Genomic DNA, 20,845 nt, shown 5'->3' with positions numbered 1-20,845 from the left:
ACAAACATTATAATCCCCATTTACTCTTTACCGTTGAGAAGATTCCTTCATGTGTGTGTTTCCCCCTGCACTTCTGAGAGACGCAAGTTTATTTACTTTCACTGCAACTTCCTGAGAGAATTGCGTCACGGTCGTGCCGATAAGAAGAGTGCGACTCACAGTGAGTCAGGCAGTGGCTGAAGGCCCGTTTGTGTACACTGCAGCTCGCCTCCATAAAAGGAAGCAGAGAGGAATGCTGAGTTCTTCGCACGAGGAGGAAACCGTGACACGGCAGCAGTGTGTATTTACTCTGAGTGAATTTATTGGTCCGGCAAATGCAAAAAAACATTCTGGTGCATAGATTTAAAACAAGTCTCCTCCAAGCAATCAGAACTACGTACAAATAAATAAAAGGATTTATTTAAAAACTTGTTTATTAGAAAAAAAAAAGAAATTTCAAGTATCTCAAGCAATACGTCTTGACTCAAGACGTGTGAGCCACGCCGTTCCATTCAGTCCCAACAGATCAGTACAAAAAGATTTACATTGAAATCTCATCCGCTGCCAGTTACACCGTATGTACACTAACATTTACAGGAGTTTTATTATCATCAACAGCACGCAATGTTCAAGAAATTTAAATTAAATAAAATACAGGTGTTTAAGTTTGTGCGGAGCAGACAATGACAGCAAAAGAACGATTTTTTTCCCCCGTGACGGCCTGAGCTGTGGCACCGACACTAAACGACAAACATTCAACTAGCGAGAGTTAAGTTGTTGAAATGATCCGAGTGTGTGTGTGTGTGTGTGTGTTAGGCTGCGAAACAAGCGCTACAGGCACTCTACGGCGAAATCAGACCTCCAAATATCCCCGTGTGACATGACAGACAGACATCAAAAAAAAAGAATGAAATAAAAATAGACTAAATGTTTCACCACTGTGCAAAATATCGCTGAGTCGTAGAGCAGGTTCGCGTGAAGTCGTCGATCGAAGAGCGACAGGAGTGGAAGTGCTTCAGGCTTCAGTTACAACCACAAGTTTAAAGGTGGGAAATTAAAATGTGGAGATGAGTGACATGATCAATGACAAATTATCACAAAAAGATTTATCAAAAAAAAAAAAAAAAGAATTTAAAAATCCCCCGTCCTCCTTTGAACAGTAGTCGGCACAGTAACTCTTTGATTTGGACTTTTCCTGCTTGTTTAATGTTTTCCCCGTCTTCCCCCCCCGAGCGGCTTCACTTGCAGTGCTGCAGGACGTCGCGGCGACCCGCCGAGCTCCTCCTCAGGTTCTGCAGACACACAAGAAAACAAAGACGTCAAGCCGCCGAACCGTTTACCAACAGGCGCAGCGGGGAATGTGCCCCGGGCGGCGAGCCGCGGCCTCGCTCATTGTAATCCCTCAAACCGCGAGTTACATCACCAGAGTTTTCTTGGGCGTCTTAATTTCTTCTCTGTTATTTTTAGCGGGTGAGAAAACCAGCAGAGGAGGCAGTGAGTGAGTGTGTGTGTCGCCTCGGGGTAATCCTCAGGTGATTATGAATGAAGCCACACGCCCAGCAGTGTTATTCATACTTTTCCACTGCGCCAGCAGTAACCAGCAGGAGCCTGCTGCCGCACCATCGGAGACACTATTCTACCAACTACAGCCGATGGGATTCTCCGGAGTGGCAGCGTAATGCACTCATGGGGCGTCAGACAAATAGACCCACAATAATCACAACTTACGGCCGAAAATGACCACAATCTCAACAGAAAGCCAATTTTATTGAAGCTTTCTGGTGTAAAATGCTGTGACTGTCCAATGTGTTGTGTTATTTTCAAAGAGATCCCGGGCCTGATGTTGGACACCCCTGCTCTACCTGCTCCAGCTCACCTGACTGCTTTGAGTGAGTCAACGTCCAGATATGTTGGAGGCATAATAACACACGGCTCATTGCAATCAGGCGTGTTGAAGGGCGGAATCCTAAAAATACAAACTGTCACCTCCCATCAGCACTCAGAAACAAAAATAATTGATCTGTTGCTGTTGTTTTTTTAATGAAATGGGAGGTTTAAACTGAAGGGAATGCCTCAATGTTGTAGCAGAAGCATCAGTTTGTTTTGAATAGTTGTTGATCTCGACGATGTTTCGCTCTTTAACTCAGATAGTTTTTTTTAAGAAGTGAATACAGCACCTCTATATCAACTGGGAATGGTTTTATTTTCCCATTTGTTCAATATGGAAGACCTAAAAATAAATCAGCCCGAATGACACTTGGCTTTGGTACAAACATGTAAAAGCCAGAGAAGATTTTCATAACCATGACGTGTGTGTGAGTGTGTGAGTGTGTGTGTGTGTGTGTGTGTGGTCCGCGGGCAGAACTACGAAGCGACTGCGGAGCCGTTGGTTTACCTTTGAACCACTAAGAGAGAAACCACCTTCAGGTAATGAAGGACGGTGCGTCTTTGAGCGGCAATGTGGAGACGAACCAAACACACACAAAAACAGTGACAGTCAGCGGCGGAGGGGGAGGACACACACACACACACACACACACACACACACACACACACACCCACAGATAGTAAACGATGACGACAGACGGGAATCACAGGAATGCTAAACTGGGAAGTGGGAGTTTCCTGTGAGCAAATATAAACACGATTTGTTCCATGACTTCCAGGAGACAAACACTATTTCCCATGAGTCACTCTGGCTCACTACACAGCAGAGTGTTAACTATAAATCATTAGTTCAGTTATTACTGGAATGTAGATTTGTTTTTTTTCCCCCTAAAAACTTAACGACATGAACAAAGAAGAAGAAGAAGAAGAAGAAGAAGTCTGAACTGAGCGAATACTTACAGGCAAACTTTGCCCAGCCAGTGCTGAGAGGGGCAGAAGGCAGCAAGAAGAAAGGAAGAGAAGATGAGAAATGAGTGAGTGAACATGAACGCAGAGGAATCAGGAAGTGTGTGTGTCATGGAAGAGCCGACTCCCAGGTGTTTCCAGGTGAGCTCACCTGTCCAGCGAGAGCGAGAGGGAGATGAGGAGGGCTGCAAAGGGCCAGAGAGGCAACGGACGGGGGCAGGTTCTCAATGGGAGCTTCGTCCAGGTCGTCGATGCGAGGTTTCTTGATGTTGGACTCCGGGCTGGTCAGAGGAGTCACGCTGTTCCTTCTGATCAAGGTGCCAGGACCCCTCTTCACCTCCTGGAGGGGAAACAGATCGTCTACGTGTCAAAGACAGAAAAACCAACAGCTGGGCTGAAAGCGGCTTCGATCGAGGGTCAAACCATCACCTCTGGTCGGTCTCTGTGGGTGTTCACCGCCTCCACGTTCAGGGAGATGGACTCCACCTTGCAGCCGTACGCCACCGGGGTGAGCTTCAGCACCGTGTGGAGGGGACACTTCAGGTAGGGCATCTCATCTGCAACGGGACAAACACAGTTCAGCGACGCTGCCGCAGATTCTTAGTGTTCATGTATGAAATGTTGAGCCAACCTGCGCTCTTATCCAGGAAATAGGCCAGCAGGCAGCGCATGACGGCCTGGTGGCTGATGACCAGGACGTTCTCCTGCCTCTCCAGCTCCATGATGACCGGCTCCACGCGCTGGACCAGGTCCTGGTAGGACTGAGTTCACAAGCGTACGGATTAATAGGTACTCTGCAACACCTTCAGTCCTCAGCAGATGCAATTCATTACCTCTCCAGCAGGGTAGCGGTAGTAGTATTTATCTTCATCCCGGAGCGCAAACTCTTCAGGGAATTTCTCCTTCACCTCGTCGTACGTCATCTCCTCACACAGACCCTGAAAGAGGAGCATCCGGCGGTCAGGTAAAGTTTCGACAGGTGGGGGAGGGGTGGGGGGGGGGAGTGTCTCACTCACGCCGTCGATCTCGTTCAGAGCCTTCCACTGCTCGTACGGGACGCCCAGATGCTCCGCGGTCTGGATGCTGCGGCACAGCTGGCTGGTCCACACCTTCAGGTCCTTCAGCTGCTGCTCCTCCACGAAACGAGCCAGGGCGGCGGAGAACTGCGGGGGGGGGGGGGGGGGGGGCACCGTTCAGGCGTCACGATCGTCACTCAGGATGGAGTTTAGTTTCTCCAGGACGATCTAGCTCGGGGTCCAGCTGCTCTACCTGTTTTCCGTGCGGCGAGAGTCCAGAGTCGCCTCCCAGCCGTCCCTCCAGGTTGTCCGTGCTCTCGCCGTGGCGGCACAGGTAGATGGTCCTGGGCTGGACGTGGATGTTCATCAGGTAGTACACGATCTTGCTCTGAATGTGGTCCTGGATTCGGTTGACCAGGAATCTGCGACCCACGTCTATGACCTTGATGAAGGAGAGATCCCTGGCAGGGAGCAGATGGGATGTGGTGAGCCGAGAGTCCGAAGCCTCAAAGAGGAGACATTGGGCGGCGAGGGTTTTACCGGTCGTGGTTGTCGGGGTCCAGAGGCTGGTAGCTGGTTTTGTAACATTCGATTCTCCTCTGGAAATCCAGCATGGCCTCCGTCTTGTTGCAGTCCCGGTAGTCGGGACAGGACACCTTCACCTCCTGCACCGGGGAGGAAACGTGTCAGACGGCGGGACAAGGGACAACGCTCCGAGCGATGCTCACGTCTCGTCACTCACCATGATGTTCGACGCGATGACGCTGGGATCGTCGCAGACGGACTCGATGAAGAAGATCTGGGGAGAAACGGGAGGCGCGGTTACAGAGTTTTGCACAACACCGGTGTCACGCTTCCAGTCACAAGAGCGACGTCTACCTTGAAATTGTTCTCACTGCCAAACGTGAGGATCATGTCCCGCCTCTCTCTCGTCGTGTTTGTTGCATCGAAAACCTAAAAAAAAATAAAAATAAATGTATGAGACGACGGCCTTTCATCATCATGAGGATGTTGTAGAAAAGAGGGAGGTGCATGACTGGAAACTTACCGCCACTTGTCCTCCTTCGTCCTGCAGATAAGACTTGACATCCCTCAAGGCTGCTAAGGCACACTGCCTGGAGGACGGGAAGTATACGTGAGTAAGTTTTGTTACTGTGGCGAGAAATTGAAATTCTGTGTGAGTGTGTGTGTGTGTGTGTGTGTGTGTTGGGGGAGAACTTACTCCCTGATTTTCACGGCACATTCATTATCAGGCTTGAAGAAGTCGTAGGAGCTGTAGTTCTTCACCGCCTCCCTACGGTACTCCCCTACGTTGAAGACTGAAGCAGAATACGAAATGTATTTCAATTCGACAAGTTCTTTTTGTTCAAAGTTTAAAATAAAAAAACAGCCCGCGCGCTCTTTGCCAGATTAGATATCGAACGTGAAGTCTGGATGACGGGGAGGGTCTCGTACCTTTGGTGGGCATGCCGATCCAGTTGAGGTAGCGCGTGAGTTTCTTGGACATGTACGTCTTGCCTCGAGCCGGCAGGCCCACCATCACGATGACGGTGGGCGGGTTGGCGAAGTTGGGGGCGCCAGCTGTCGAGGAGGAGGAGGAGAGAAAACACGTCATCGTCAGCAACACCGCTTCACTTGCTGCTCTTCCACCTCGCTGTGCACCTGACCCACTTCTGTCAGCAACAAACCCCGTCTGGTGCCCCTGCAGGCTGCCTCAGGTTACCAGCGCTGCACAGGGACGGCCCTGGAATGTGGGGCAGTGATTTTACACAGAAAACATCTCGTGCACGTTACTGAAGAGGGGCAAATAGCTCGTCGTGTGTCGTTTTCAACCCGATTCTGTTGGGTTTATCTCTGTGAAAATAATGACTGTGTTGCATTTGGTTCAGTATAAATAAAGTTGAATTGAATTCCTCAGCGTGGACGTCTGAGGAAATCCGTCTTTGGCTCACTAACAGCTATTAAAGCGATGTGGCTAATCTGGTCTCCATCACACAGGAGCCACGTTGCCTGAATAGAAAAACACATCGAACTTGTTGAGCCTTCTCAGTTCTGCCTCACCCCCGTGCATCAATTCATTATTAGTTATAATAATAATTAATCAAACTTCAACCACTTTGCTCCTGTTCTGTCACAGCAGACAGGATTTGGCATGCGCACTTTCAATCACCATAAATAACATTTTTAACTGTTTATCATATCTAAAAACAAATCCGACAACAAGCAGAGATTTACAGCTTCGTATCCAAATACAAGTCATTTCAGTGGAATTCAAGACAAGATTCACCGGCATACGTTTACAACATCAACTTTTCTGTATCCATTAAATCTCCTGTGTCTTTTCAATATGAAATAACTCCATACATGAATGAAGCTGACGTAAAGTAAAGAAAAGAAAAAAGAGAAGCACTCTCGTTGCACCTTTTTTTTTTTTGACAATTCTACAACTATAAAAATGTTAATATTTCCAAGTCAGGCTAGGAAAGGGTTAAAGGCCTGGGCTGCAGGGGAGTCTTCTTGAAGTGTGTGAATGGTAGGTGGGTGTAGAATGACCCACAGTGCTGTGGTGAACAGCATGATCTGGATTCAAAGTGTCAGAATATTGAATAAAATGGTGAGTTTGAATTCTTCTGCTTGTTTACAGGCGTTTCAAACGTCCACGCTTTCTTCTGTTTGTTGCCAATTGAGCAGTAAACACACATGGATGATTGAAAACTGTTAAAGATTAGATTTATAATTTTGAATCAGTTTTTAATCTGACAAGCATCTTTGTATAAGTCTGTTAAAGTGAAATTTATCACTCTAATTATGTGAATGAATTAACTTACTATTTAAAAACATTCATAAAGTGGAAAAGCTTAGAAAAAAGTGTTTTATTTTGTCGTTTAAACGCCTTTTCCACCTAATTTTAATTCGCTTTCCTCCCTCGTTTCACTGGAAAGCGGCTCCGCTCACACGCGCCGCACACGGACCAATCAGAGAGCGAAGACAGAGCATCCGACACCGGTAACCATGGAGACGGGAGCTCCCCTTAAGGGGGCCGTGACGTAAAGTGAGCAGATGGAGACCACCAGCGGATGGTTATGACCACAAAGAAAAAAAAACTTAACATTTTTAAAATAAAGAAATAAACTAGTGAACACATTGTGAGGAATGTTTTACCTCTTCGTTTGTCATCCTTGGAGGGACCCCAGATCTTTTGGATCCTGTTCTGGGTGAGCTCTCTGGGCATTCCTCAGGGCCGGAAGGAGCGCTTCGTCGCTTAAGTCCCGGTGTGAAGAAGAAGAAGAAGAAGAAGAAGAAAAAATAAAATCTTCCGAGAAACGACGCAAAATGTGTCGGTCTGAGCGGGAGACTGGAGCTTCTCTTTGTTGCGACGCTGCTCCTCGCAGTGTGTCTGCACGGGGCGAGTCGAGCCGGACTAATCTGCCGGTCTGCGGCACACATCCGCTATTTAACCCCGCCCGCCTGCCCCGGCGCCGGGAGGCAACGTGACCGTGATGACGAAACGAACACACACACACACACACACACACACACACACACACACACACACACACACACACACACACACACACACACACACACACACACACACACACACAAACACACACAAACACACACACACACACACACAGCGCCTCTCGGCGGTGGACTTTGTTTTATTAGAATAACGTAATAATGCGTCTGGTACTGAACTTTATTATAAGAGTCACGCGCGTTTCTGAAATGGTGAAATATTTCTCCATATTCTTTAACAAAGTCTGGCAGAGGTTGTTTAGTTTAGTGATGAAAATCAGTTCAAGATAAGAGGTGATGAAATATTGCAAAGGATTTCTGGAAGGAGACACGTGGTTACAGAAATATAAAAACTCTCTCTACCAGAGGATTATTTAAAATCTATACTGGATCTTCTCATTAAATATAAATCGATGATTCAATACATTTTCATCTCGAAATGTATTGAAGTTTCACTACATTTAACACCTGAAATAGATCCATGGTCTCTTTTATTCATATTTGTCATATTTATTATGACATCTTCACCGTTTAGTTGTTGAATGTTGAATTAGATATATGTGTTATAAGTGTGTGTGTATATTGTATGTATATATGTATTAGTTCTAGGTAGATGTGTGTATACACTATTTAGATTTAGATTATTTAAGTATTCAAGAATGTTCATTGTCCTACCATTACTGGTTTTTACATGTAATAGTACGAAATTCTGTTCCCAGGGCCCTGTCAATGGTGGGAAAACAAATAGTAAAGGACGAAATAGAATTAAAGAGAAGTAAAAAGTAAAATAGAATAAAAAAATAATATAAAAATGGCAGAATGTGAGATAGACATTTAGTTTGTGTAAATGTATTTTACTTTAGATATTGATATTTCCATATAGATTGGCTGCAAACCAATTTTAAATAATCTATATAAGAAAATCAATGTGTGTGTGTGTGTGTGTGTGTGTGTGTGTGTGTGTGTGTGTGTGTGTGTGTGTGTGTGTGTGTGTGTACGTGTTTGCGGGCACGTGCGCACATAAGTGTCACTTATATAGATTATTTAAAATGAGCACAAATTGTATCTGTATGTTTGTGGATCTTTCCACGTGTCTGGAGCGAATTCATATATTTCTTTAAAAAGTTTAACAACTTAAATCTCAATAAATTGCGACGTTCTTTTTTTTTTGCGGCAATTAATTTCCTCATATGATTCTTACCTGGAGGAACGTGTCGGTGCTGCGCAGCAAGTCCGCTCCCGTTAAAGAGTAAAGAAAAAGTGCAAATATGTTAAAAAAAGGGGTTATGAAGAATCAAACCCCGAAAGGAAACGTGCAGAGCTGCACACGAGCTCCCCGCCTCTCCTGCTCACTGACTCATTACGTTACTCTCATGTGGAAAGTTCTCTGGGACCTGCAAGGTGGAGGTATGGCACCGAACACTGTTGAAGGGAAGTACTGACGCAGTATTGTCAACTCGATCCTAAAAAGAAAAAAAAAAGTATTAAAGTATATTTTATCAAATTATAGCCAAAGATTGTTTTATGTCCCCTTTAGGCGATTTACATTTACATTTAATGATAAGATTACATGTCACATTTACACGCTTAACAAATTACAATAATCTGAAATAATATAAATATCCCCCCAAAAAACAAAAGTCCTGGAAATAAGTGACTAAATTATAAGAATATTAATAAACGAGAAAATTCCAGAGGAAATGTTCTGCGTCTCCCTGCCTACAACTTTTGAGTTCCGTCTCCATGGCAACAGATGGAGACGACGTCATCGGAACTTTTCGAGATTTTTATTTGGAAACGGTTTGCCGAGTCATCGACAAAACTCAGAGTAAAACTGTTTCCCAATGTTCCGCACGTTTTCATGTTCTTTTTCTGTATTTTTTTCAATAAATATATTGAAGGGGAATGTTTACCAGATTTTGTGGCGCCCCCTGGAGGCCCCCCACAGCATTCGTATCTTGGCTAATGGACCAGCCGGCTCGGAAATTAAAGTATTTCTGTTTTGCGTTTGCAGTTAACGTGAGGCCTGAGAACAGTTTTCATGATGTTTAATTGACACCAGGCGGCAAATGAGGAGTTCATTGCAGTAAACAAAAGATAGAATAGAAATCCTTAAAAGCTTCTTGACAGTCAGTGAACGAAGCACAGAGAAAGTAGTGAGCTGGTTTTCTCTCCGGTTGCTTTCTGGAATTAAACTCAACTGTGAATCACTGGAAAAAAGGCTTCAGCCTGGATGTGGAATGTGTGGAGTCTGTTCATTTGATTTATTAATAACATTAAGTTTTAGATCGTTGCAGGATTGTAAGTGTTTAAAGTTGCACGAAGAGTTCGACTCAGAAACAGTATCTTTGCTATAACCAACCTAAAGTCACACAGTCATTGGTTTATACACATTCTGCACATAACAAACAACACAAGCTGTGAAACGAATGTAAACCTGTTGCAAATAATACTACTTTCTTATTTTGCACTATTTTGGGTGATTACATCTTGTTCATTTGCTGCTCCACAGTTAAAGGAGCAGCTCTCATATTCTGTCACACGATAATAATAATAATAATAGTAATGATAATAATAATAATAAAGTCTATCAACCCGAGTGTTGCTGGACTGTGGGAGGAAAAGTCCCGACACTCAGAGAGGACATGCAAACTCCACACTGGAGTATCGGTGCCTTAAGTATCGGTGCCTTAAGTATCGGTGCCTTAAGTATCGGTGCTTTAAGTATCGGTGCTTTAAGTATCGGTGCCTTAAGTATCAGTGCTTTAAGTATCGGTGCTTTAAGTATCGGTGCCTTAAGTATCGGTGTCGCCGATACCTGCTGCGCTTTTATCCGGCCTGGAAAGGCCAGTGATGTCAAACATGGTTTGTTCTTTCACAGTCCGAGGCTCAGATGGAGAAACTGTTATCGTGAAACTAAAACCAACATTTACATAAAATAAAGATAACATTCATAAGGTATTTATGGGAAAGGTATTTCCCCCTTTCCTGGAAAACACAACTGCGTATTTCTAATTAAGCATGAGCCTGTATTCAGAGTGAAGTGGAGATGGTGTTTTGTCTCAGGAGGACAAACTGCTTGTCCTGCCTGGAGAACGAGTGTCCATAAATATGGAGGTTGGTCCGTACGGGCCGAGGCTGAGCCAGTAATTACACTCACGTATTAAAGGAAAATACTTTATTAAGGTTTTGGTCTGTGAGGATGTCGACCACTTTCTCTTTGTCACGGGTGGAACGTATCAGACAGCAAGGGAAGATATGGATTATTGATATTGATGATTATGCTGTATTTAAAAATACTTAAAAGTCATACAGGCACCTCGAGTTAAGAATATACATGGAAACTTTTATAGTATTTCGTATAATTCTTGTGCTCAGTGATTGATAGTTGTGTATGTACATATTTCGTTTGAATTAGTTTGACAGTCAGTGTCTGTCTAGGTCAGCGGTTTAAAACACATTTTAGTTCACCCAGTAAAATAATGCCAGAATAAACTTTGAATTTTAAACTTTAAACATTTTCTTCCCTGTGTAGCGCAGAGGATGAAAACGTCTCAACAATTACTACAGAAAATGACAACAATCTCAAACAAAACGATGATTTTTAATGAAACCTTCTGGTTTTATTTCAGATTCTACAATTTGCTCGGTCTGGATAGTGATGAGTGATTACATTATGCTTCTTAGGCACTTTTTATGAAATTATGTTTTTCCCTCTTCGATGACAAGAGCTTCCTTCCTGCAGCCGGACACCTTGATGCTCCCCCCGCCGTGCCTCACTGTGGGGGGTGGGGGTGATGTTCTCCTGAATAACAATGTCAAGCTGCTGCAAGTCTTCAGCTTTCATGACAGGCATGTCCAACCTGGTCTCCAGAGTCACCCTGGCTCAGCACCCACACCAAGGTCACCACAGTCACAGTCTATATGTGAGGACAACTTTTCTTTTCTTGTCTTACTGTCCTTAGCAACGCTTCTGAGACATGGAAATTTCCCCGGCGTGTGATCAATGAGATCAGTCAAGATTATCTTATCTGGGTTTATTCACTCTTCAGCTTGTCAAAGCGACCGGTCAGGAGTCGACGCGACCAAAGCGTCGGGCAGAAACCCGACCGCGGCAGACGTATCCAGGTCATCCTGCAGCCTCATACATTTGTAAAACACTTGGTGGTTGAGGCCCGGGACCTTGCCGACCTTGCTTCCCATGTGGCGCCTCCTGGTATCTGGGTCAAGTTAATCGGTCACCGGACAACCGGCCCGTGATGCTCAGGTCGCAGTGTGAACATCTGCATGTGGAAGATTTTTACATTTGCTCTTAAGGAACGGCGTTGTTTTTGTTTTTTTTGAGCCGCATGAATTCAGCAGGCGTCTCAACTTTCTCACGACTCAAACGTCCAGTTTTACCAATTAACTCCCGTTTAATTTTCACCGTTGGCTTCGATTGGAGGACGACTTGTCCACAGATGAGATTTCAGAGGTGTTTAGTGAGTTATTTTAGAAAATACATCCTGTACAATGTACTTTTACATATTATTTCTAATTGATATTTTATATACATCTAGTAATGTCAATATATATTTTGTTTATCATTCTCTTAATGGTAAACAAAGTGCAGGTAAATCAATTTTTAGGAATTAAAAGCCTCATAAATATCCTGAAGTCAAAATTAGCATAAGAAATGTCGGCATAATGTGTAAAATCAGATCAGTATTAGATCAAAATTCACTCAACTTAATATATAACTCCCTCATTCGTCCATATTATGGTGTGTAAATACGGGGAAATAATTACAAACCAAACAATCTTATTTTTTTTTCTTCAGAAAAAGACAATTAGAGTCATAAATTGATTATTTTGCTCCAACAAATCCTCCGTTTGCCAATGAAAGACATTAAAAATACACGATATTGTCGACCTTAATACACCGGAGTGTCTTTGCCTTCAGATCAATAATGAGTAAAGACGAGTCGTCTCTGCACCGTCGGCTTCCAAAGCGAAGCAGCACGAAGGACTTCAGTCTTCCAGATGAGCCTTTCCTGTCGTTTCCTTTCCTCCTGGTCTGGATTCAATCTGCCCCAGCGGGAGCCTCTGGACGGCTCCTCTCCAGGGGGTTTCTAGCTCATTACATAAGTGTTGAATGAGGCTGGGGCTGCGCTCACCATCCCAGTCCCCTTCCTATCATCCTGCAGGGCTAAGTTGAGCTCGCTGCCCCCCGGAGGAGGCGTCATTATGTCACAGAAATCTCATCAGAAAGGGAATGAGACTCTGGTTTTCGGGATTTGCTGCATCACGGCGGTTTTAATCTTCACCGTGACACCGAGGGTAATTCACTGTACGCTCAGATAAACACACAAGCAAACAAAAGTTAGAAGTTAATACACTTTATTCACATAAAGGTATTTTATAACCACAGAAAACAAAACTCCACAACAAGGCTCCGTAACGACGACAGACTTGATTTGTTGAGGAAATGTAAAAACAAAAACAAAAAAACTGATTATGTACAAACTAGTAGACGCCGTGTGATGAAACCGACAGCGGTCAGACCTGCTCGCCGAGGTCCAGGATACGAAACTTGTCCAGATTGTAGAAGCAGGCCTTGACGACGCGCCCGCCGAAGTATCGTCCGTTCAGGTCGACCACGGCTGCAGAGACAAGTTAACGTCACTGATCATGTCTATCGTTTAAAACACAAAACTTTTCTGAAACAAAAAGGCCAAAAACAAAACAAAACGATGCGTTTTCACTTCACCCGTTGCCGTGGAAACGGGATTTAATTCACTTATTACCAGTAAAGTCTAACATGATGGAACAAAGATAATATTTATTACCACCTTTACAGGAACCAGGTTGTAAACTACTAGAAACTCATGACCAAGAGTCTGGAGGAAAGAGACTTCAGTCACCTGGAGGGTTTGGAAAAAGTTTTCAGGTGTTTGTATTTACGTTTCATTGAATTTACACAGTTTTTGTATTCCAGCTTATTCCTGGATTGACGGTTGGTGTAATTAATGAGAAATTACTTTAGTTACTCCCTTTTAAATGTCTTTTTTATCCACATGTGCCTTATGATGGTTGATTTTCAAAGACATTTTCAAACAATAATCTGTTGGTACTTCAAAGTACTCGGATCTCCAGAATCCTCCGGTCAGAGATTATTGACCTCGTCTGAGTCAGAGGTGAAGCAGAGTCGTAGTAAATCCGTGGCTGTAATGTTGCATCAGAGATCCAGACGCGACACATAAACACACCAAAGTAAACAAAGTGATTGTTTCACCCGGTGACTATGACCGTCTGTTCCCGTCATGTGTGTGTGTGTGTGTGTGGGGTGGGGGGGGGGGGGGGGGGGGGGGGGGGGTTCTAGAGAAGTCTGTTCTGTTTTTAACTCTCATTCTTGGAAACTGTAAATTCCTCGGACTGACGCCTGTGAAACACTCGCCGCCATGTGTTTGTTTAGATTCAGATGATTTGTCTTTACATTTCGGCGCCGTCTCATTAATGTGACTCTTCTTCTTCACTGATGCGTCTTAAAGTCCAGTTCAGACTGGATTCCCACACAAACCGACTCCAGTGACTCTGCAGTTCAGTGGAATGAAATTCTTTTCTGTCACTATGAAATATAAATGTTTTTTTTCCTTTGTCATTAGAAACGTTTCCATTCAGTCTGAATTGTCCAGATTTCAACCAGAGACCTTCATCTCTGGATCTTCCCTTGTATTTCGTGGAGTTTTCCATTATAATGCCTGAACATCACTGCTGTCCACTCAGGAAGTCCTGGTCACACTTTAGTCTTTTCCACCAGTACAAACGCCACTCGCCTCGGCTTCTCAGGCTCTTCCATCACCTGTTCCTACCCGACACCAGGTACTTTCACGACTCATCCAAGTCGGCAGGCCGCCTCCTCTGCTTCTCTTCCATTTGCCTCGCGTCTAACAAAAAGCCACCGACGGGGCAGCAGACGCCGCCGCCGCCTCAACGTCCTCCAGAGTTGCTCTGTGTTTGTTTCACGTTACGGAAGACGTGAGTTTGGCGTCGCCTTGCCTCTGACGACTCCGCCCACGGCGAGGTGGTGCTGTGTTGGTATCGTGATGGAAAATGACTGAAACCGAGTCGCGTGTCGTGGCGCGAGAGCTGAGTGATGGAAAAGCAGCGTCAAAACATCTGGTTCCTTTTTTTTTTTCTTTTTAATCTCGTTTGTCAATTTTTCCTGTGAAGAACTGATCTATGTGTTTAACTTTATCATGTTAAAACCTTTTAAAATGGCCGTTCTTGCATTAATATTTTGTTGTTGTTTATCTTGATCTATGCTAATTGATTTTGTGGCTGTTGCATGATCTTTGTGTTTTTAATCTTTGACTTTGCAGCATTGTGCTAAACTTTCTTCAACATTGTTGTTCAAATGCAGCTTGGTAATTGTTAAGAGCACGACTGTTCCTATAATTACGGTGTAATCAGGAGAAGATCAGCAGGCATCAGTCGACGTGGCCTCTTAGACCTTCAGCCTATCGGTCGTAAAAATTTCACCATAAAACAAAGAAACGGCGCCAAGTAGCAGCCGGGAGTCGATCCCCCATGATGCACCGGGTGTCATTGCTGGAGAGTGTCCTGCTTTCGGAGAGCGGTGATGTAAGCGCGGTTCTGGCGGTGCCGTGGGGAGCCGGCTGGGTTGCTGGGCCGTGTGTGATGTAACACCGCGGGGAGCCGAGTCTCACCTTGTTCCTGATCTGGGCCGACTCATTTAGATTGGGACACACTTTCACCCACATTATTGGAGCAGTTACACAAGCGGAGAGAGAGAGAGCAGGGTTGAGCTGCTTCGATATGATTTAGAATACAGTTTTAACCCCCCCCCCCCCCCCGTCAGAGAATCTTCCTCCATTATAACCTTTGATTCTTTCCAAGATGATTTAAAAGACGAACGGCCGGTACTGACCTTTGATGGCCGACTCCACTCGCTCAAACTCCAGGAATATCCTCACCGCCTCGTCGTCCAGCACCTCTGCAATCTGAGAGTAAAGATTTCTGGTTTGATCCGTCCCGCTCAATCACAGCCACTCTGATCCAGCCCAGATTTTACTTTTCTCACCTCAAAAATTACACATTTAACCACTTTTCCGTATTTCTCGCACTCTTCCTTTGTCTCGCCTTCCAAGTCTTCGTCCACCTCTCCTCGGCCGACCATGTTCTGCAAAACAAAAGGACTTTTGTAAGACCTACTTAGACCAGCTTTGGAGAATAATGAAATCTGATGCAGACTCTCTAACTTGGCTGAGGGAATCAAAGGCTCTACATTTACATTATAAAGTTCAAGGATTTGTTTTGTGGTGAACTAACCACACACACACACACACACACCCACATACCCTCAGGAGAACCACTTTGGTCGGGTTTTTGAGAATCTCTGTGAGCGGGTTCATCTCCGACTTCTTGGAGGGGTCGGCTGTCAGATACAAAAACAGACACAAATCATCATTTGTCTTTTTTCCCTCCTTGTTAAGTTTCCACAGATTCCAGGGTCGATCATTTGGTATTTTAAATATATAATAAATAATTCAGAACACACTATGTTTGAATAGGGAACTGATGCATTGAAGTGTTGTTCAGGTGTTAATTAATCCTCCACCTAACAGATCAGAACTTTGATCAAGAATCAGAAAGTTTCCTGATTTATTTTCAGATCTTCAGCAGAAACAAAGCCTGCCATCAATTTTTCTGATTCAATTCATAGAAAAGTCACAGCTTTTGTCGTTATTCGCCATCGTAAGCGGATGTATTTACATTTTGGAGATTTGGTTCCATAAAACTGGGAAAGTGAACATTCAAAACATTATCAGCGGATGAACTGATAAAGAAAACAATTATGAGCTACAGAAAACTGCTGATCTACTTAATGTATACAACATGTAGTACTCCTCAGGTGGTTAAAATCAAATACATATATCTAAAGGATGAGAGCTGTTTGATGAAAGGTTCGATGGAGCCAGACACTGGACTGTCTTTGTGTAGAGGAAGTACCCGGTTATGTACCTCTTCAAGTACAAAAGTTAGTTTTAGGCTAAAATGCTACTTAAACTATATTTTAAATGTCTGTTAATCTTTATAAATTTTAACCACTCAACATTTGTAAAGTTCAACACTTTGTAGGAATGTTTAAAGGACTGCCTTCAACCTGTACAGTTCATACACCTGGGCAGTAAAAGCTGCAGGTGGCGACCTCTAGCTGTCAAACACAAGCACTGCAAGCGGTAAAAAAAGGGGGGATTTTCATCTGTCTGCAAAGAAAATATTCAACTTATTACGGATTCCATGAATATATGAGCTTACAAATTAAATATTTAAATAAGGATGATTGTTTTCATAAACCTACAAAATAAAAAAAAAGTGCAGGGACACAGAGACAGAGGACACTACAGAGGTCAACAACAACAACAACAACAACCTCAACCTCGGTCAAAGTGGGTCAAAATGAGGTGAGGCTGAACAGCACAAAGCCGAGAGCAAAATAAGTAATTAAACAAGATTCATTCAAGGATCATTCAGATCTATTCCAGTGTGGAGATCTGCCACGTTCACACACAAGGACAAGTTGGAGCCTCTGAGCGTGAAGCTAACACGCTACACTGCCGCTTCCAGGATCATTTGGTGTAAAAAACACTCGTGCATATATCACATTTACAAACACACACAAGCTTGGAGGACCGGCGTGTATGAGATAATGAGTTTAGGAACTTTAAATTATATATTATATCATTTAAGGTTGAGAATTCACAGTGTTTAGGTTTTTGATTCTTCACCAGTAGATGGAATTCTACACACTGGTTCTTCAGAAGAATAAAATAAAGCCGAGCGTGAAGAGAAGAAATGAGAATGGAAGCAAACCTGCAAAGCCTCCGGCTGCAGTCTCAGCAACACCTGACTGGCTGGACCCCGCTGCTCATGAAAGACATGCACACAGAGTCACAGTAAAACATGACGGCTGGTCACCGAGGCAACAGAAATACGCATGAGAACATCAATTACAGCAACTAAAATCAGACAGAGGCCAGACGAGCTGTGAACAGTACAAGCGGATGTTGATTCTCATGCTGCTGATGGATAAAGATGATTGAGAATTGTGGGAACAGAACCAGCAGCGAGTGAGATGGACGGCAGAAGGACTCACGCTTCTCTGCTGCATCGCCGATGATGATCTTTCCTCCTCGCTTGCTGGTTTTCTCTACCGACAGCGCCGTGCTCAGGCCCTGCTCGTGCTTCCCCAGGCCCTGGCCTTCCTTGAAGCCGTACTTCTGCATGATCTTATGGGCCACCGTCCCTCTGCGAGGTGAGACAGGACACGTGCTTGGGTCAAACGTTGAAGAAACAGGGGAGGATGCCACATAGGGACAGTTTCTCATGGCTTTAGAACACAGTGTGTTTCACTCACCCCATGTTGGCCAGGAAAGAGCTGGTTGGTGCGGGAGGTGACCGAGGCCGCTCCGAGTCCTCATACATCGGCGGAGGGATGGCGGCCTTGGAGCTTCTGGAAGGACGACCTTCATCCTCGTAGGAATATATAGCGGAGCCTACAAATTTTTTTATAAAATGATATTGTTTGAAATGCAGAGTTCCTGTCTGATTTTCACTTTCATTTATTGTCAGCCTAGAATAAAAGAAACTTAAAATTAAGTGTGGCTATTATAACAGAAGATAGATCTATCGTTAATTGATTTTTTACTGATTTGATGGCGGGTCTCTGCTGCCCCCTGCCGGTTAATTTCTACTAGCTGCTGTTGGTTTTAGTGGTACGCCTTTAAACTTTAATATGTTTAAACAATTTCTAATTAATAAAGGCACAGTAGCATTCCAGCCTTCATGTCTGGTGCTCTGCACTGAAGCCTAAAAACAAGCTTAAGACATATTTTAACAGAAAGTAATTCCACTTTTAACACGTTTTACGTTCTGCCTAGTCAAAAGCTGATGCAAACTTTTAACCATTAATGGGCTGATCACGGATGGAAGAATATGTGCGACAGAAATGCAATAAAGAATCCATCAGTAATTTTACAAGGGGAACATATAACTTCTTAGAAATGTGTCGTTTCCTGGTCAGTGGGCGTTGAAATGTTCAGGTCCTGATGAAGGGATTGTCTGTGATCAGAGTCTCTGCTCTGTGAGAACCAAGAAAACTCAGGCGGAGCGATGCTGAATCATCATTCCGATGGAGCATCAAACATACCGTCTCTGTCCACAAGTGACGAAGGTGGAGCGATGGCTGCTCCTCCCATACCTGGGGCAACGAGAGCAACATTGAAACAGTCAGTAAAGAGAATTTGGGGTTTAGAAACACAATAAACATGTTGGAATGTTTTCACACATTTTTCAAAGTGGAAACATGTTGAACTTTGACCATGAATGATTGGTCAACAGTTATTTAGATCAATATTTTGATGCTCCCTAATTGAAATAATCCTTCCTCTCTTCACTCTCGTTTTCTCCCTTTGATGGATTTATAGTTCTGAATCGAAAAAAAAAAAAAAAGACTTTCTGTAGAGATTAAAAAAATAAAAAACAAAAAGTGAAAAAACTCACTCCTCTTCCTTCGCTCTTTCTCGTACTCCTCGTCCTCATCCGAGTCGCCCTCTGCTGCCGGGAACCGGGAGAAACCACTCGGCGCTCCACCTTCATGCCTTTCTTTCCTTTTCCTGTAAGATGGTAAAGTTCATTATTTAACTGCTTGGTTTGTGTTAGGTATTTTCCAATTGAATTTAAGTGATTCCAATAGTACCTTCCACAGAATACCAAAACTACTAAATCAGAGGTCATTCTGCATCTTTACATAAATTAAAGTGCTCCTGGTGTTTTATCTTCACTATTAGGTTAAGCCTCTTGCATTATACTCTAACAGAAAGCTCAGCATTATTATTACTTTTCTCTCTCTTCAATCTCCTTCTGCCGCTCCTGCTCTCTCTGCCGCTGCCGCTCTTCTCTGTGTCTCTTCACCACTTTCTCGTAGTCGTTGGGGAACATCGGGTCGTACTCGTCGGCCAGCGGGATCAGAACGTCGCCGGAGGAGAAACCACTGGGAACTGGATCCTACAACAAGCAGACCAAGAAAAGGTTTTGGACAAGATCAATGGCCACAAAAAGTCCCAGCGAGCTCACGACCACAATGTAAATGAACACAGCGCGGCAAACCTTGAGGCCAGCAGCCACGTGTGGGGGCGTGTCCGTGATCTGTCGGTCGTCACTCGAGCTTCCTCGTTTGAGATCAATGACAGGCGCCAGAACAGTGGTCTGCTTCATCCGCTGGGTCTACACACACACAGACACACAGTTTCGTTTATTGTCACTGTATGGGGTTTTGGAAGACAGGTATGCATGAAAGATTATGTGTGGAAAATGTCTGCACACCTGGAATAAATACTCTTAAGAGACAAACTCATTCATATTGTATGTGCACATTTTGAATTTCTAACGCACTCCAGTCACCAACAAGGGTTCTTAAAAGTAGGAGACAATGCTCGCATGGAGGTTTAAAGAGACAGAAAGTACTTCTGTTCAACCTTTTAATGAATCTGTACTGATCTGCGCACCAATACAAACGTTATATGACGTTTACCTTCGCCTGGGTCAGAGCCGCCTTCTTCACCTTCAGCTGGGACTGAAGCAGCTTGAAGTTCTTCGACCATCCTTCGGTTTTGGTGTCACTGGCACCCACACCGAGGTCATCGTACAGCGACATGGCTGTCCGACACACACACACACACACACACACACACACACACACACACACACACACACACACACACACACACACACACACACACACACACACACACACACACACACACACACACACACACACACACACACACACACACACGGGTTAATTCCCATTCAATTATCAATTACATCGACTGGCGTCAGGAGTTACGTCTCTGCTCAACGGCCACATACTTTCAAGCTGATAATTTATAAAAGAAAAACTTTACGACACAGTTGCTGCACTTTAAAAGTTGCAGTTCAATCATTGTTGACTGATATTTTAGTTGAAACCTTTTAACACCGAGAGAAACAAGCTAACTAATGAGCTAATGCTAATGATGCTATCAAACTGTTCGCTCCCACCTACAAGACGTTTGGAAACACCAACTGAATAATGTGGCTTGTTTCCAGCCTACCAGAACTGGACATATCTGCACATTTAGTGATAATACCTGAGTACAATAAGAGTTTTAATATAGCCAACAGCACATTGATTTACCCGGTCGGTGAACGGAAGCTGCAGCACGACAACAAATCTGAGCGTCACGCAGACTTCCGTCACTTGGCGGTCTGGCGCCCCCGAGCGGTGGGAGGACTCAATGGTTCATATCTGAAAAACGCACTCTAGTGAAAGAAGAGCCACAAAATGACTTTTAAACAGAAATGTTCAGATATAATTATTTATATATACATATTTATGTATAATTATTTTACAGATATTTTATTGAAAGTATTGG

The 20,845-nt window shown here is 44.0% G+C and overlaps 2 protein-coding genes across 5 annotated transcripts; both read right to left on the bottom strand.

Moving 5' to 3' along the window:
• Positions 1 to 275: 275 nt before the first annotated feature.
• pfkfb3 (6-phosphofructo-2-kinase/fructose-2,6-biphosphatase 3) lies at positions 276 to 7,300 on the bottom strand. 3 transcript variants are annotated; one of them, XM_080491876.1, is made up of 16 exons: positions 7,011 to 7,276; positions 5,304 to 5,429; positions 5,071 to 5,167; positions 4,897 to 4,963; positions 4,728 to 4,802; positions 4,591 to 4,647; positions 4,389 to 4,513; positions 4,102 to 4,309; positions 3,849 to 3,995; positions 3,666 to 3,770; positions 3,464 to 3,593; positions 3,262 to 3,389; positions 2,984 to 3,172; positions 2,827 to 2,849; positions 2,375 to 2,425; positions 276 to 1,271 (listed from the first exon to the last, which is right to left on the bottom strand). In XM_080491876.1, the coding sequence occupies exons 1-16, from the start codon at positions 7,078 to 7,080 to the stop codon at positions 1,265 to 1,267; spliced, it is 1,605 nt and encodes a 534-aa protein (XP_080348002.1). In that variant the 5' UTR covers positions 7,081 to 7,276; the 3' UTR covers positions 276 to 1,264. The 3 variants fall into 3 exon arrangements, with proteins under 3 accessions (XP_080348002.1, XP_080348003.1, XP_080348004.1); XM_080491878.1 differs by lacking the exon at positions 2,375 to 2,425 and having other exon boundaries at positions 279 to 1,271; positions 7,011 to 7,299; XM_080491877.1 differs by lacking the exons at positions 2,375 to 2,425; positions 2,827 to 2,849 and having other exon boundaries at positions 7,011 to 7,300.
• Positions 7,301 to 12,729: 5,429 nt separating this feature from the next.
• Positions 12,730 to 20,766, bottom strand: rbm17 (RNA binding motif protein 17). Of its 2 annotated transcripts, none has more exons than XM_080491824.1 (13): positions 20,608 to 20,766; positions 19,963 to 20,087; positions 19,539 to 19,655; positions 19,270 to 19,436; positions 18,933 to 19,045; positions 18,580 to 18,630; positions 17,788 to 17,926; positions 17,527 to 17,678; positions 17,244 to 17,294; positions 15,728 to 15,804; positions 15,451 to 15,549; positions 15,298 to 15,370; positions 12,730 to 13,009 (listed from the first exon to the last, which is right to left on the bottom strand). In XM_080491824.1, the coding sequence occupies exons 2-13, from the start codon at positions 20,083 to 20,085 to the stop codon at positions 12,906 to 12,908; spliced, it is 1,266 nt and encodes a 421-aa protein (XP_080347950.1). In that variant the 5' UTR covers positions 20,086 to 20,087; positions 20,608 to 20,766; the 3' UTR covers positions 12,730 to 12,905. The 2 variants fall into 2 exon arrangements, with proteins under 2 accessions (XP_080347950.1, XP_080347951.1); XM_080491825.1 differs by having other exon boundaries at positions 20,561 to 20,620.
• Between the last annotated feature and the right edge of the window lie 79 nt (positions 20,767 to 20,845).

Source organism: Lipophrys pholis, assembly GCF_963383615.2.
Source record: "Lipophrys pholis genome assembly, chromosome: 22".
Lineage (NCBI taxonomy): Eukaryota > Metazoa > Chordata > Actinopteri > Blenniiformes > Blenniidae > Lipophrys > Lipophrys pholis.
The sequence above is the reverse complement of the archived record's forward strand: the minus strand, read 5'-3'. Positions and strand labels throughout refer to the sequence as shown.